The sequence below is a fragment of the Tupaia chinensis genome, unplaced genomic scaffold (assembly GCF_000334495.1).
Source record: "Tupaia chinensis unplaced genomic scaffold, TupChi_1.0 Scaffold138441_1, whole genome shotgun sequence".
In the NCBI taxonomy this organism is placed as follows: Eukaryota; Metazoa; Chordata; class Mammalia; order Scandentia; family Tupaiidae; genus Tupaia; species Tupaia belangeri.
Genome location: NW_006198338.1, coordinates 675,948 through 690,085, shown reverse-complemented (window position 1 = coordinate 690,085; position 14,138 = coordinate 675,948). Strand labels below are relative to the sequence as shown.

Sequence of the window (14,138 nt, the reverse complement as noted above, 5' to 3'; positions counted from 1 at the left end):
CCAACATGATTTTGATTCTCAGTAATCCCTCAAGGCAGCTGTTACGATCCATTTTCTTAGGTGGGAAAACAGGCTGAGAGCACATCCCTGGTTAAGTGGTTAGTAAGTGACAAAGAATTAAAACCCAGCCTAAGTTCAGAACTCTGGAGCTAGACATTTTATTTTGAAAAGTCTGTGTCTTTTTAGCAAGCTCTACAAGTCTAATGTTCAGTGCGAGAAAAACAACAAAACAAAACAAAACCCCACTACTTTGCATAGCTACTACATCATTTTTTTAAATGTATTACTTCAATCCAGCAGGCTTTGAATTTTTTAGCCAGTAGAAGCAATAGCAGGACAATATCAAAAGTATGGAAAGTAAGAAAATTATTTCTGTTTGGCTTTGAAATGCTTTTCGGTACTTATATTTGAACTGGAATGTCACCTTTCTTAGAATGCACAGTATTCCAAATTAAGGAAAAGTACACTCAGCGTCTACCCTGGAAGAATCTGGAAATCTGCCTAGTCCACCCTCACACATCTTTTCTCTGGCTTTTTTTGTGATGAAATTGAATAGCATCATTTCTCAAACAGACTTGAAGAGGGCTGTTCTCTTTGCCCGTAATGTACCTCAGGCTCCTGCTTTAGCTGTGGGTTGTAACCAAATACCCGTCTTTAGAAGGCCTCCCTTGGCCGCTAAGCCAGGCGAGAGCGGAAGAGTCTCCATTACTGAGTTTGAAGGTGACACAGGTAGTGCTCCCTTAGCCCTTGGGGTTCATTTCTTCTCCGAAGGACCGTAGAGACCACATTTAACTCACAAGGTAAAAACAGCAGTAGAGAGCTAAAAGCGTAAGTTCACCCCCTCCGCTATCAGGCCAGGCTCCTCACCACACTTGCCAGACTCACTGCCCTTCTGTTTTCTGGGAGCCCTCACCACCTCTAATTCAAGTCCCCACCTGCAGACCCCGTCAAGTCCTGTGCCTTCTAGTGAAACTTTCCTACAGCACACAGTGCCCAGCCAGAGCTTGGTCGTCTGCATTATTACAAAGCATACAATGGGAACCAGCAGTTAGCGTAATGGCTATGTCGCTGGACTCCCACATAGTCGACCGCGGTTCACGTCCTGGACCCGGTGGCTTAAAACTCACGCCGGGCGCGTGTGCGTACATGCCCAAGATCCCGAGAGGAGAATGGAGGAGAAGGGATTGCGGTGTGACCATCCCCCCTGGGGGGTGATTTCTCACTTTCTGTCTCTATGTCTCTCTCTGTCTGTGTGGCGAGCGCACGTGCCCTATAGCAAAAAAAAAAAAAAGCATACAAGTTAGGCATTTATCCTGGAAACCTCGACTTCATTGATAGTAAAACCATGCTGAAGCAAAACTGTTTAAATCTGTTATCTGGAAGCATCACCTGTTCGGCAAAATTCTCTCAATTCAGTTGTCAATTTTAAGGCCTTAGCGCAGCACACTCCATTAATCGAAGAATCTAAACATCTGTAATTTGTAAAGGATTTCATTCTCTAATATAAACTTGGGATTATTCTTTTTATTTTAGCAAGATCCGTATATAGCATCTATGGAACACCATACCGACTGGGTAAATGACATTGTACTCTGCTGTAATGGAAAAACATGTAAGTATTTTATATTTTTGTATAAGCTTTTTTTTATTTAAAAATAACATACATACAGAAAATTGAGATATACCTTCAGATAACAGTAAAATAAAAATTTTTAAGATGAACATCCAAATCAAGAAGTAATGCTATCTTGGGTCACCCTTTAGTCATGATTCTTGTCCCCAGGTGAACTGTTCTCCTGTCATCTGAGTACCATGGGTTAGTTTTGCCTGCATTTGAACTACATATAGTTTTTATGTATTATTCTTTTAATTGTATTAAGACCTCTTTTCTTATGTTGGTATGGTTTATTTCTTGGTTTTTCCATCTGAGTTAGAGAAATTTTTCTCAAATTGTGTGAGCTTTCAACTGGAATGTCTAAAAAGTTTGCCTCCTCTATTTAAAAAAAAAAAATTGAGGCAATATACATGGTCTAGAAAGCTTTTGTTTTTATTATTATTCTAATACCAGAGGTGCATGTACACGAACATGAGCGAGAGAAAAAAGAGTGCTCACACGTGTGTGCAAGTAACCCTTGAAGGCAGCGGGGCCCAGACACGCCACAGTCCTTCGCCCTTCCTCCTGTCAGTATCCTGGGCACCTGCACACTCCCCCAACGTGTTTCTGGGTTTTTTTAATTTAGTTTTTAAGAATTACTTTATTTATTATTATTGTTATTGTTATTATTAATTTGCTAGAGGGCACATGTGTTCACCAGAGAGAGACAGAGAAAGTGAGAAAGCAAGCTGCCAGGTCTGAGACTTGAACTGCTGTCGGCTATATGGGAGTCCAGTACCTTAACCACCATGCCACTGGCTGGCCCCAGGCGTACTTATCCTAATCTTGAATTACTCAGCATGTTTTTCAAGCCACTGTGGACATGATTCAAATCCCAGTTGGCCAAGTGGGATCTGTCTTCCTAAACATAGAACTTTATTGTTGCTTTATGGAAAGATCATTTTAGGGTGTGTGTGTGTGTGTGTATGTGTGAGAGAGAGAGAGAGAGATAGACACTATTAGTTTGAAATAGTTTTACATTGTTTTAAGGTGAAGTTTTTAAATTGTTGTGAGTCCTACTACTGAGGGGTTTATTCCTTGCCTCTTCTAGTAATATCTGCTTCTTCAGACACGACAGTGAAAGTATGGAACGCACATAAGGGATTTTGCATGTCAACATTGAGGACACATAAGGTAAAGAAACAGTTTTCAGTAACTTTCGTGGAGTATTAGGATCTCAGTACCGTGTGGGCCATTGTCTTACTGACCTGTGAAGTGCATCACGGCATCTCTGTTCTGTTTCAGGATTACGTAAAGGCCTTAGCATACGCCAAGGATAAAGAATTGGTAGCATCGGCTGGGTTGGACAGACAAATATTCCTCTGGGATGTGAATACTCTAACAGCCTTGACTGCCTCAAATAACACTGTCACAAGTAAGGCGTTTGAAAAAACTTTCTTTGAAAGTGGTCCTCGTTGACGTAAATAAACATCTTTGATAGTTTTGCATGGAGACATTGGTTCGTATTTTGCGAGTGCTCTAGGGCTTACAGCATTCTGGCCCCCAAGGGTGTGCCTGAATAGCAAGGAGCTGGTCCTCACTAGTGTAAAACTGCTAGCCTCTCCAGGTGTAACCTGCTTACTTGTACATGAGAGTGTCTTAGCGCCCCAGCTGCAGTGTACGTCTCTGCAGGGTAGAAGAGACTGTCTTACCTCTGCTTTGTATGTCCCGCAGCCATGCCTGGCCAAATCCATGTGCTCAGCAGGTATTATTGAAGGAGCCAGTGATTACCTGACAAAGTAGGCAGCTTTCTGACTTTCAAGAATGTTGTTATTTATTAAGAGCTTTTGGGTTTAATGGCCAGGATAGAAAATCTCCAAAGGAAAGAGAGAAAAGGTTTTCAGTGCCTATTTAGCAAGACCCTTTGAGAACAGTTGTAAAGAATCGAGCCGGTTCCAGAAGAGCCCAGGGGGAGGACAGGGTGCTTCTCCAGGCAGTTTGGAGACATTCACGGCAGGCTAGTAGCATGGGCGCTTCACCAGCCAAAGAGCTCAGACCAGCAGGTCTGAAATCCAGCCTCACTCTTGGGCCAGCCTAGGAGGCTATCACCTAGGCCAAGTGTCAAGAGGGACTCTGAGGAGCACGTACTAAGGCAGGAATGATCCTTTTATTATTATCATTATTTAGCTTTTCTGTCATAAATTACACACACCTATTAAAGAGAGACAAGGAGAGACAATAAAAAGGAAAGTGAATGAGAAATCACCCTCTGGGGAAATGGTCATAGTCTAACCCCTTCTTAATTCTCCTCTTGGGATTTTAGACACACACACATACACACATACATGCCCAGCATGTTTTTCAAGCCACTGTGGACATGATTCAAATCCCAGTTGGCCAAGTGGGATCTGTCTTCCTAAACATAGAACTTTATTGTTGCTTTATGGAAAGATCATTTTAGGGTGTGTGTGTGTGTGTGTGTATGTGTGAGAGAGAGAGAGAGAGATAGACACTATTAGTTTGAAATAGTTTTACATTGTTTTAAGGTGAAGTTTTTAAATTGTTGTGAGTCCTACTACTGAGGGGTTTATTCCTTGCCTCTTCTAGTAATATCTGCTTCTTCAGACACGACAGTGAAAGTATGGAACGCACATAAGGGATTTTGCATGTCAACATTGAGGACACATAAGGTAAAGAAACAGTTTTCAGTAACTTTCGTGGAGTATTAGGATCTCAGTACCGTGTGGGCCATTGTCTTACTGACCTGTGAAGTGCATCACGGCATCTCTGTTCTGTTTCAGGATTACGTAAAGGCCTTAGCATACGCCAAGGATAAAGAATTGGTAGCATCGGCTGGGTTGGACAGACAAATATTCCTCTGGGATGTGAATACTCTAACAGCCTTGACTGCCTCAAATAACACTGTCACAAGTAAGGCGTTTGAAAAAACTTTCTTTGAAAGTGGTCCTCGTTGACGTAAATAAACATCTTTGATAGTTTTGCATGGAGACATTGGTTCGTATTTTGCGAGTGCTCTAGGGCTTACAGCATTCTGGCCCCCAAGGGTGTGCCTGAATAGCAAGGAGCTGGTCCTCACTAGTGTAAAACTGCTAGCCTCTCCAGGTGTAACCTGCTTACTTGTACATGAGAGTGTCTTAGCGCCCCAGCTGCAGTGTACGTCTCTGCAGGGTAGAAGAGACTGTCTTACCTCTGCTTTGTATGTCCCGCAGCCATGCCTGGCCAAATCCATGTGCTCAGCAGGTATTATTGAAGGAGCCAGTGATTACCTGACAAAGTAGGCAGCTTTCTGACTTTCAAGAATGTTGTTATTTATTAAGAGCTTTTGGGTTTAATGGCCAGGATAGAAAATCTCCAAAGGAAAGAGAGAAAAGGTTTTCAGTGCCTATTTAGCAAGACCCTTTGAGAACAGTTGTAAAGAATCGAGCCGGTTCCAGAAGAGCCCAGGGGGAGGACAGGGTGCTTCTCCAGGCAGTTTGGAGACATTCACGGCAGGCTAGTAGCATGGGCGCTTCACCAGCCAAAGAGCTCAGACCAGCAGGTCTGAAATCCAGCCTCACTCTTGGGCCAGCCTAGGAGGCTATCACCTAGGCCAAGTGTCAAGAGGGACTCTGAGGAGCACGTACTAAGTCAGGCCTGGAAGGTCTGTGTTTAAGACATGACCCTAAACTATGCAGGTCCCCTCCATCTCAGGTGAAATTTGTCTGGCCGTATGGAATGCTCACATTGACAGAACTAAAGCAGATCTGATACACGCCAAGAAGGGCAGGTTGGGAGACAGGTGTTTAAGATTCCTAAATGTCATTTTGCATCGTTTGCCAGCAAATATGTGAAAGTCTATAAGCATATGCTCTCCTAGTTTTTCCTGATTTCTCACCTGAACACTTCCTTGGCGATTCAGCAGCTGCCTCTGTTGGGGCCCGTCATGATATGCCATTAGGCTCTTACTTTCTAGACGGAATGTCTGCCTCAGAGAGACACTAACAGGAGGAAACAAAGCAAAAAAGACAGGATTTTCACAAGGTCAGAGACCAGACTTAGTGATTACAGATTTTGCTATAGGTATGTCTATCTTAGAATTGTCTAGAGAGGGGGGACCAGCAGGTGGCGATGGTTCAAGTCCTGGACCTGGTGGCTTGCTTTCTCACTTTTTCTTTCTCTCTGGTCAAAATAAAATAAGTAAATGAATAAATAAAATTTAAAAATAAATAATTCTTTTAAAAAAAAAGAATTGTCTAGAGAGGATATCATATATATAGGTTTTTTCAAAAGAATAATTTATTTAATTTTTAAAAAATTTTTTTTTAATTTGTTAAGGGACCTATATGCTCACCAGAGAGAGACAGAGAGAGAGAGAAAGGGAATATGGGAAAGCAAGCCACCAGGTCTGGCACTTGAACTGCGGTCGGCCACGTGGGATTCTGGTGCCTTTCCCCACTACACCACCTGCTGGGTTCCCACACACGTTTGTTTGTTTTTCTTGAATGGTTACAAAAATAATACTAGTAATAGCTAATGTTTGTTGAGGCAGGCGTTGTTCTAAACACTTTATTTACATGTATTAATTCCTTCAGTTATAGCTTCTCGATATGCTTGATTACATTATTGTAAAGTTAGAATTATACTATATACTATAGACAGTTTTTGGTTTTTTTGAGAGGTTTTCGCCATAGGGCGCGTGCACTCGCCAGACAGACAGAGACAGAGAGACAGCGAGAAAGCACCCCCCGGGGGGTTGGTCACGCCACAACCCCTTCTCCTCCATTCTCCTCTCGGGATCTTGGGCATGCACGCACATGTGTCCGGCGTGAGTTTTAAGCCACTGGGTCCAGGACGCGAACCGTGGTTGACTACGTGGGAGTCCAGCGACATAGCCATTACGCTAACTGCTGGTTCCCTATAGACAGTTTTATATGCAACTTTTTCCTCTTCACTGGTACTGAGTTCTGAATCAAACTGCATGACTGTAATTCTTTTTACCCGTTGTCTGGTCTCCATCCAGAGAGGGGTTGTACCAGTTTAATTTAATACTTAATATAATAATTAAGAATTAAATAATTCTTGGGACCAGCAGTTAGCGTAATGGCTATGTCACTGGACTCCCACGTAGTCGACCGCGGTTCACTTCCCGGACCCAGTGGCTTAAAACTCACGCCGGACACATGTGCGTGCATGCCCAAGATCCCGAGAGGAGAATGGAGGAGAAGGGATTGTGGTGTGGCCATCTCCCCTGGGGGATGATTTCTCACTTTCTGTCTCTCTGTCTCTCTCTGTCTGTCTGGTGAGTGCACGCGCCCTATAGCAAAAAACTCTCCAAAAAACAAAAACAAACAAAAACAAACAAAAAGAATTAAATAATTCTTAATTATTACCTTGTACTTTGTCTGACCTGGTGCGTGAAAAATAACAAGATGGTACAATTTTTCATACTTATTGCCACACGTATATCTTTGAAAAATCATTACTTATGTGGATGATTTTTAAATGGCAATTCAATGAAATGCAATTCAATTTAGCAAACATTGAGCATGCAAATCCAGAAAAGATATAAATATTGAAAATGACACTACTGTTTTGAATGATCACCAATTATAGATTTCTTCTCTTTAGAGTTTACATGAAAATAAGATTTTTTTAATTGAATATACTTGGCCATTTTTGCTGACTAGTAACTAAACAACTGATCATTTTGTTAACATTTAGCTCTATTTATCCTCCACAGCTTCTTCTCTAAGTGGGAACAAAGATTCTATTTACAGCCTGGCCATGAATCAACTGGGAACAGTCATTGTATCGGGGTCCACTGAGAAGGTAAGGAGGAGCTTTAAAAGAGAAGTGAACGGAAGAAAACAGATACCTTGTTCTGTGTCCTTAGTAAGTAAGAGGCGGCGCTTCTGCCCGGTGGATACTGGCCGAAGGGTTCTGTTTGAAGTGCTGGGCGTAACTGTACAGCTCCTGCGTGTGGTGGTGGAGGTGGGGAAGAGGACTGTGCTCTCTGACACGACAAGGACCGCCTCCCCAGGTCCGGGCATCCTAGGGCCCATGGGCAGAAGCAGCATTTGTTTCTCAGAATTTAACGGTTGTCACTTGATGTATAAAAGTCGTCTGTTATTTAAATGTGCCCATGTGTATGTTCAGTTTGTATAATAATCTGTTCGTTTTCACAGGTTTTAAGGGTATGGGATCCAAGAACATGCGCAAAACTGATGAAGCTGAAGGGGCACACAGATAACGTGAAAGCGTTGCTGCTGAACAGAGACGGCACCCAGGTACGCCGTGCCCTGTGCACGCTCCCCGGGCCCTGTCAGTGCCTTCCGCTCTGTGCTACCGCGGCGTCGATTTGAAGCAGAGTCCACACAGGCTGTAAAACTGGTCTCATTTTCAGTCTTTAAAATCCTGGATTGGCTCTGTGGTCCTACGTAAAGCACTGCTTGAAAGAAGCTGCATCTCATGTGGTGACTGAGCCACAGCTCCAGCCCAGCCAGCCTGAAGCCGGGCACATGCGCAAGTGCCCAAGGTCTGACAGGCTGGAGAACGGGAGGAAGGAGATGACGGTGTGACCAAACCCTGGAGGGTGGTTCTCTTCCTCACTTGCGCACACATGCTTTCTATCATGAATAAAGAAACACATCTTTAAAATACCAAATCATACATATAATAATGTACATTGAAAACTGTTCTGTTTGCATCACTTTTTATTTTTAGAGAGAAATTTTTTGCTATAGGGTACGTGTGCGTGGTGGAGACACAGAGAGGGAGAAAGTGAGAAATCACTTTCCCGGGCCGGGGGATGGCCATGCTGCAGTCCCCTCTCCATTCTCCTCTCGGTGTTTTGGGCATGCATGCACACATGCCCAGCACGAGCTTCAGTCCACCAGGTCCAGGACTCGAACTGCAGTCTACCATGTGGGAGTCCAGCACCCCAACCACTACACCTGTTGGCCCCTGTTTGCATCACTTTTAAATAAAATAAACAAATTTTCTTACAGTAATTCTAATATAGGTGAGTATGTGCAGTTGTGGTGCAGAGAGACTAACTAAAAATGTTGCCTGTGTAAAACATAAGGAATCTTTTGTATTGCTTGGAGTGTTCATTGCCAGAGGACCTGTGTACTTGCCAGAGAGAGTGCTTGCACACCCACAGTGGGGTATAGTCATGCTGCAAACCCTTTTCCTCCATTTCTCCTCCCCATCAGGATTTTGGGCGTGTACACTTGTGCCCACTGTTTTTCTCAAGCCGCCGGGTGGGAGTTTGAACCCACAGTCAGTCATATGGTGCCTGGTTCCCAGTGCATAATATTTAACCACTGTTCCACAGGGCCAGGCTGGTACTGACTGCTTTTTGCCAGTGTATTAAGTTGCAGGCTTCCACACGGCTGGTTTAACTTTGGGCATATGTTGTCATCTGACAAGGGAGGTGCAGTGTGTAAGTTTAGTTTTCTAACATAACATTGAGAGTCAGCTTTTCGGAGAATGATATTTTGGAAATGTTTGAGCATCAGCTCTTCTGGCTCCGTACTCAGTGAATTAATAATCCCAGTTGTTTGCTGTGTAGCCATGGGAGGTATTGGGGCATTGACCCAGTGGTTTGTTTTTCTGCTAATGTAGATAATAACAAACAAATTGAGCACCATTTTATGCTATGCTATGCCTCGACCACAAGCCCCTGACTCTCCTTGCTATTTTTTTTTTTTCTGAGGGCAGGAATAAGTTTAGAGATAATTGGAACAGATTGGAAAGGGGTTGAAAGGGGTGAGTAGGAGGACAGTGTGATGACACTAACACTCCTAATCCATTTTTCCTTTGGAAATTACCACATGGAAATTGCCTTACACGTGAATCAGAAAAATCTTTATGGGACCAGCAGATGGCGTAATGGTTACATCACTGGACTCCCACGTAGTCAGCCGTGGTTCGAGTCTTGGACCTGGTGGCCTAAAACTCATTCCAGGTGCATGAGCTTTCGTGCGTAACCAAAATCCCCATAGGAGAATGGAGGAGAAGGGATTGTGGGCGTGGCCGTCTGCTCTGTTGGGTGATTTCTCGCTTTCTGTCTCTGTCTCTCTGGTGAGCGCTTGTACCCTGTAGCAAAAATCTCTCCAAAAAGAAGAGAAATCTTTGTTTCCAGAGGTGAAAGGGAGCTTTGAGGAACTAGCCAAAAGAAGGAAATCATTTTTCAGAGTCAGCAGAGGAGAGGGTTGAACATACCTGTGGAGCCTGGGCGATGTGGAAGGATTTCGGTGTTAGTACTGCGTGGCCTTGAGGAGAGGACTTCACTGTAGTAGTCTTTAATTTGCTCATCTGCAAAATCGAAAATGTGGTATGTGGTTTATGTAGTTGGTGAGAGTGTTTTTTGCCTGTATGCCCCATGGCATTTTCTAGAACTCTTGAGTTCCTTTACAGCCTCATTTTCATGTGAGTCAAAGAAGCTCCATGCTTCAATTTTTTCACGTTTTTTCACGTTTTTATGGTGTTTACCTTCAAGGCTGTGCTTGACACGGTTGCCCATGCCCGTTCAGCTAGTCAGCCCAGCACTGGACTGGATCCTTGGTGTTCACGGTTTCTGAAATCGGGCTGGGGACCCGGCAGACCTTCCGTTACTACACTCCGTGCCTTGTTTTCTAGCCATTCAGTTTTGAATGTGCTTCTATATAAGGTAACTTACATAGTACACGCGCAAACGGACCTCCTGCGAGGCCAGCCATGTTGCCTGTAATAGCTGAAGCTTGCCATGGCTCTGCTTTAGAAGCTGCCTATCGGGCTTTGAGTGCATCATTGATCAGCGTCATTCATCTGTGTCCTCTTCCACCCTTTTTCCGTATTGGCAGCTATAGGCCAAATGCAGTAACCACCACCAACCCAGGGTATTTGTATTAATAAGTTAGCAGAGCAACAGTAACTACTTGTTTAGGGCAGAGAGAGGTGGGGAAAAGAAATCTTTATTTCCTGTCTTCATGAACTCTTGTGATATGAGGGAGAGGTGTCAGTCACTGGGCCAGAATCTGTATCTCATCCTGCGGAATTTCCCCCTTGGCTCTCTGGGGGCTTGGGGGCTTTGTACGTCAGGGACTTGGTGGTGAGACATATACTGAGTTGTCAGAAAAGTCATGACATATCCGTCTTGTTTTTCTCTGCAAAATGCATCATGACTTTTCCAACAACCCAACGTAGATATATAGGCCAATGAACCGCATGAACATCCGCCTGTTGCCTCCTTTGTCAGGGAATGAGATTCGACCTACTAGATCTCCAGGTTCTGTGCAGAGGAGCTGAGCCCGTGCAGAGGCTTGTCAGTAGCAGGTGCTGCATGGTGCCACTGTCCCTGGGGAGCGCCACACGCCTTCTCATTCCTTAGATTCTCAGGTGGCGGCTTGAAGAGCTGACACCTGCCATGTCAGTCCACGTCAGTCATATCCGGTGTGTCACTTGCAGGGTTTTCTGGTGATACCAGTTGTGCTGAACCTGGGGCCTGGGGATCTCAGGGCGCCGGGCCACTCCTTGTCCCCATTCACCGGGCCTGCGTAGCTGCTCTCTCTTGGCAGGCGAGGTCATGTGTGAGGGACCATCTCAGCAGTGTACCTGTTGGTCAGAGCAGCCTGGCCCTAATACACTGGGACTTTCTGTTCCCATTGGCAGAAACAATGCCTGATCAGGGCCACAGAATCTGCTACACCACGTCTGACTTAGAACTCTTTGGGACATTCTGTCCTGGTCCCAAGAGTCACCTCAAATGGACTTCTTCATGTTTATCCAGTGGAAGGATGAAGGCAATGGAAATTTATTTTTTTAATTTGCCAGAGGTCACGTTTGCTCACTAAAGAGCGATGGGGGGGGTGTGGTGCTGAGAAAGCACTCCCCGTGAGGAGTGGCCACACGGCAGTCCCTTCTCTCTCCCTCTTGTTGGGGTTTGAGGCATGCACGCACACAGGCCTGGCATGTGTTTTGAGCAGCTGGCTCCAGCATCTATGCCACCTGTTGGCTATGTGGATCCAACTTCCATAACCATCAGTCCACACACTGGTCCTTGGGAAATGCTTTGATGGTTTTGCCTGCTATGAGATATCAAGCCCTGGAGTTCCTGTAAAAGAGGACAATCTTGGGACCAGCAGATGGCGTAATGGTTACATCGCTGGACTCCCACGTAGTTGGCTGTGGTTCGAGTCCTGCACCTGGCAGCTTAAAAAAAATCACGCCTAGTGCACGTGTGTGTGCCCAAAATCATGATAGGAGAAAGGATTGCCATGTGGCCATTCTCCCAGGGGATGATTTCTTGCTTTCTGTCTCTCTGACTCTCCGGTGAGTACCTGTGCCCTATAGCAAAAGTCTCTCTTTAAAAAAAAAATAAGAGGACATTCTTGAACCATCCTACCAAATGCTGTAAAGAAATTGGCTAACCGTGCTTTAAAAGTGACGGCTGTCTGTCTGGGGGCCTGCCGTTTTGTAGTCTTGGACTACTGATTACTGCAGAGACTCTTACGTGCTCCCCTAGGGTTGAAACAGCTGTTTCCAGCTGTGCACTCTGAGTCTGGAACGTGCCCATTCCTGTGCAAGTCGCCAGGCTGTGAAGACTTGCAGTCCATCTGTCGTTATTGCCTGCCTTATTCTCTTTAAGCTGTCAGACTTTGACATTCTATAAATGCACGGTCTAGGATCTGAGTTTGTAAGGCTCACAGCAGCAGCTCTTCCTGGACCAGGGAGCCCCTCCTGGCCCCTGCCTCATCAGCTTGCTCCAGTTCGCCCACACGTGTGTGGAAGGTGGGCTTGTAGCCTTTCCCCTGACGGTTTCCTTTTTGGCTAGTCTCTTGGTTCCCTTGGGAATTAGTTGGATTGATGCTTTTGGCAGGTTGTGGAAGGGCCTCCTAATACGTATGTGTTCACTTAATCAAATGTGCTCCGATTTCTACACGCCCTTGAGAATCACGGGGCAGGCAGTAAATCCTTAATGTTCCTGAATGCCTCATCTTTTCAGGCACCTTCCAAATCTCCAGCCCTGTAACTCTCGTCTCTTCTTTGAAGCTCTTTGCTAACTTAATTTCCAGTGCCCTGCTTTCTCCTCGGTGCCGTTCTTTTTCCCAAGTGAATCTCTTGTCCTCTTCTGCAAGTTACCACGGTAACTGGTTGAGAACGCTGAGCATGCCGAGTGTGTGGCTGTGGGGTGGCTGAGTCAGCCTGTTTCTGTTAGACTCCGTGAGCTCGGCCCTTCTGTGTGCGCCAGCGGCTTCCAGGTAGCTGACTCTCCGAGCCTTCAGAAGTCATCGGGATTGCTCATGTTAACTCATTTGAGGCTCCCGTGAGATGTGGCCAAGGTCAGAGACTGAGCAGTAAGCCTGGGACTTTCCTCTGACTCTTGTCAGTAGAATCCAAGAGCCCTGGCAGGTCATTGGGAATTCAGAGCCATGAGAGAGGGGACGAGGCAGTTCTGACCCAGACCTCCAAAAGGCTTCCTGGCTTCGTGCAGTGCCTGCCAAACCTAGCATACCTCGGAATTGCCCGAAGAGCCTCTGAGGGCACTGATTGCTGGACTGCCCCGAAGCGTCCATGTCCTGAGATCTGGATGGGACCTGAGAATTTACATTTTAAAAACCTTTCGAGGAGGGACCAACAGTTAGCGTAGTGGCTATGCTGCTGAACTCCCATGTAGCCGACCACGGTTCGAGTCCCAGACCCAGTGGCTTAAACTCAGGCCGGGCACGTGTGCGTGATCCTGAGAGGAGAATGGAGGAGAAGGGATTGCGGCATGGCCATCCCCCCAGGGGATGATTTCTCGCTTTCTATCTCTCTGTCTCTGTCTCTCTGGTGAGCACACATGCCCTATAGCAAAAACCTCTCCAAAAAAAAAAATCCTTCTGAGGAGACACTGCTTCTGAGACTGCACTGTGAGAACCACAGGCCTAGTGCAGAGTGCCTTAGCCCTAGCTGCATTCAGACTCCCTCTCCATCAGCAGTGGATGATATGAGCAGGACCTGCCTGCAGAGTCACCGGTCAGCAGCAGGTGGCCAGGCAGGGCAGCCAAGGCATTGTGCCGAGAGGTTCCAGCTGCTTAAGCTACACTGCTGCCTTTGATCACTTTAGCCTGTAGTTCATGGTGCGTGCTTGTTGGTGGCAGACGGAGAAGCTGGTAGAAGCATGTGTTGACAGTGAAGGGCCAGAGGAGAGGCAGGCACGTCCCGGCTGGTTTCTAACTTCACCTTCCTCTGTTTGCAGTGTCTTTCTGGCAGCTCTGATGGCACGATCCGCCTCTGGTCCCTTGGCCAGCAGAGGTGTATAGCCACGTACCGAGTCCATGACGAAGGCGTTTGGGCCCTGCAAGTCAGTGACGCCTTCACACACGTGTACTCCGGAGGAAGGGACCGGAAGATTTATTGTACTGACTTAAGAAACCCTGACATTCGAGTGCTAATTTGTGAAGAAAAAGCACCAGTTCTCAAAGTATGTCATGTATTTAAGTTTTATCATGATATGTGCTGACCACATACAACAGAATTGGGGGGGGGTTGTAAGAAGGATATTTCATCATGGGTAGAA

General features: G+C 45.6%; 1 protein-coding gene across 1 annotated transcript in view; it reads left to right on the top strand.

Annotated features, from left to right (window-relative positions):
- Positions 1 to 4,198: 4,198 nt before the first annotated feature.
- The window catches only part of WDR48 (WD repeat domain 48), a 31,567-nt gene continuing 21,627 nt past the window's right edge, over positions 4,199 to 14,138 (top strand). Inside the window, exons 1-5 of the mRNA XM_006161347.3 lie at positions 4,199 to 4,284; positions 4,396 to 4,525; positions 7,335 to 7,423; positions 7,780 to 7,881; positions 13,818 to 14,042. Of these exons, the coding sequence (XP_006161409.1) occupies positions 4,261 to 4,284; positions 4,396 to 4,525; positions 7,335 to 7,423; positions 7,780 to 7,881; positions 13,818 to 14,042 (570 nt within the window). The 5' untranslated portion in view covers positions 4,199 to 4,260. The remainder of the gene's footprint in view (positions 4,285 to 4,395; positions 4,526 to 7,334; positions 7,424 to 7,779; positions 7,882 to 13,817; positions 14,043 to 14,138) is intronic.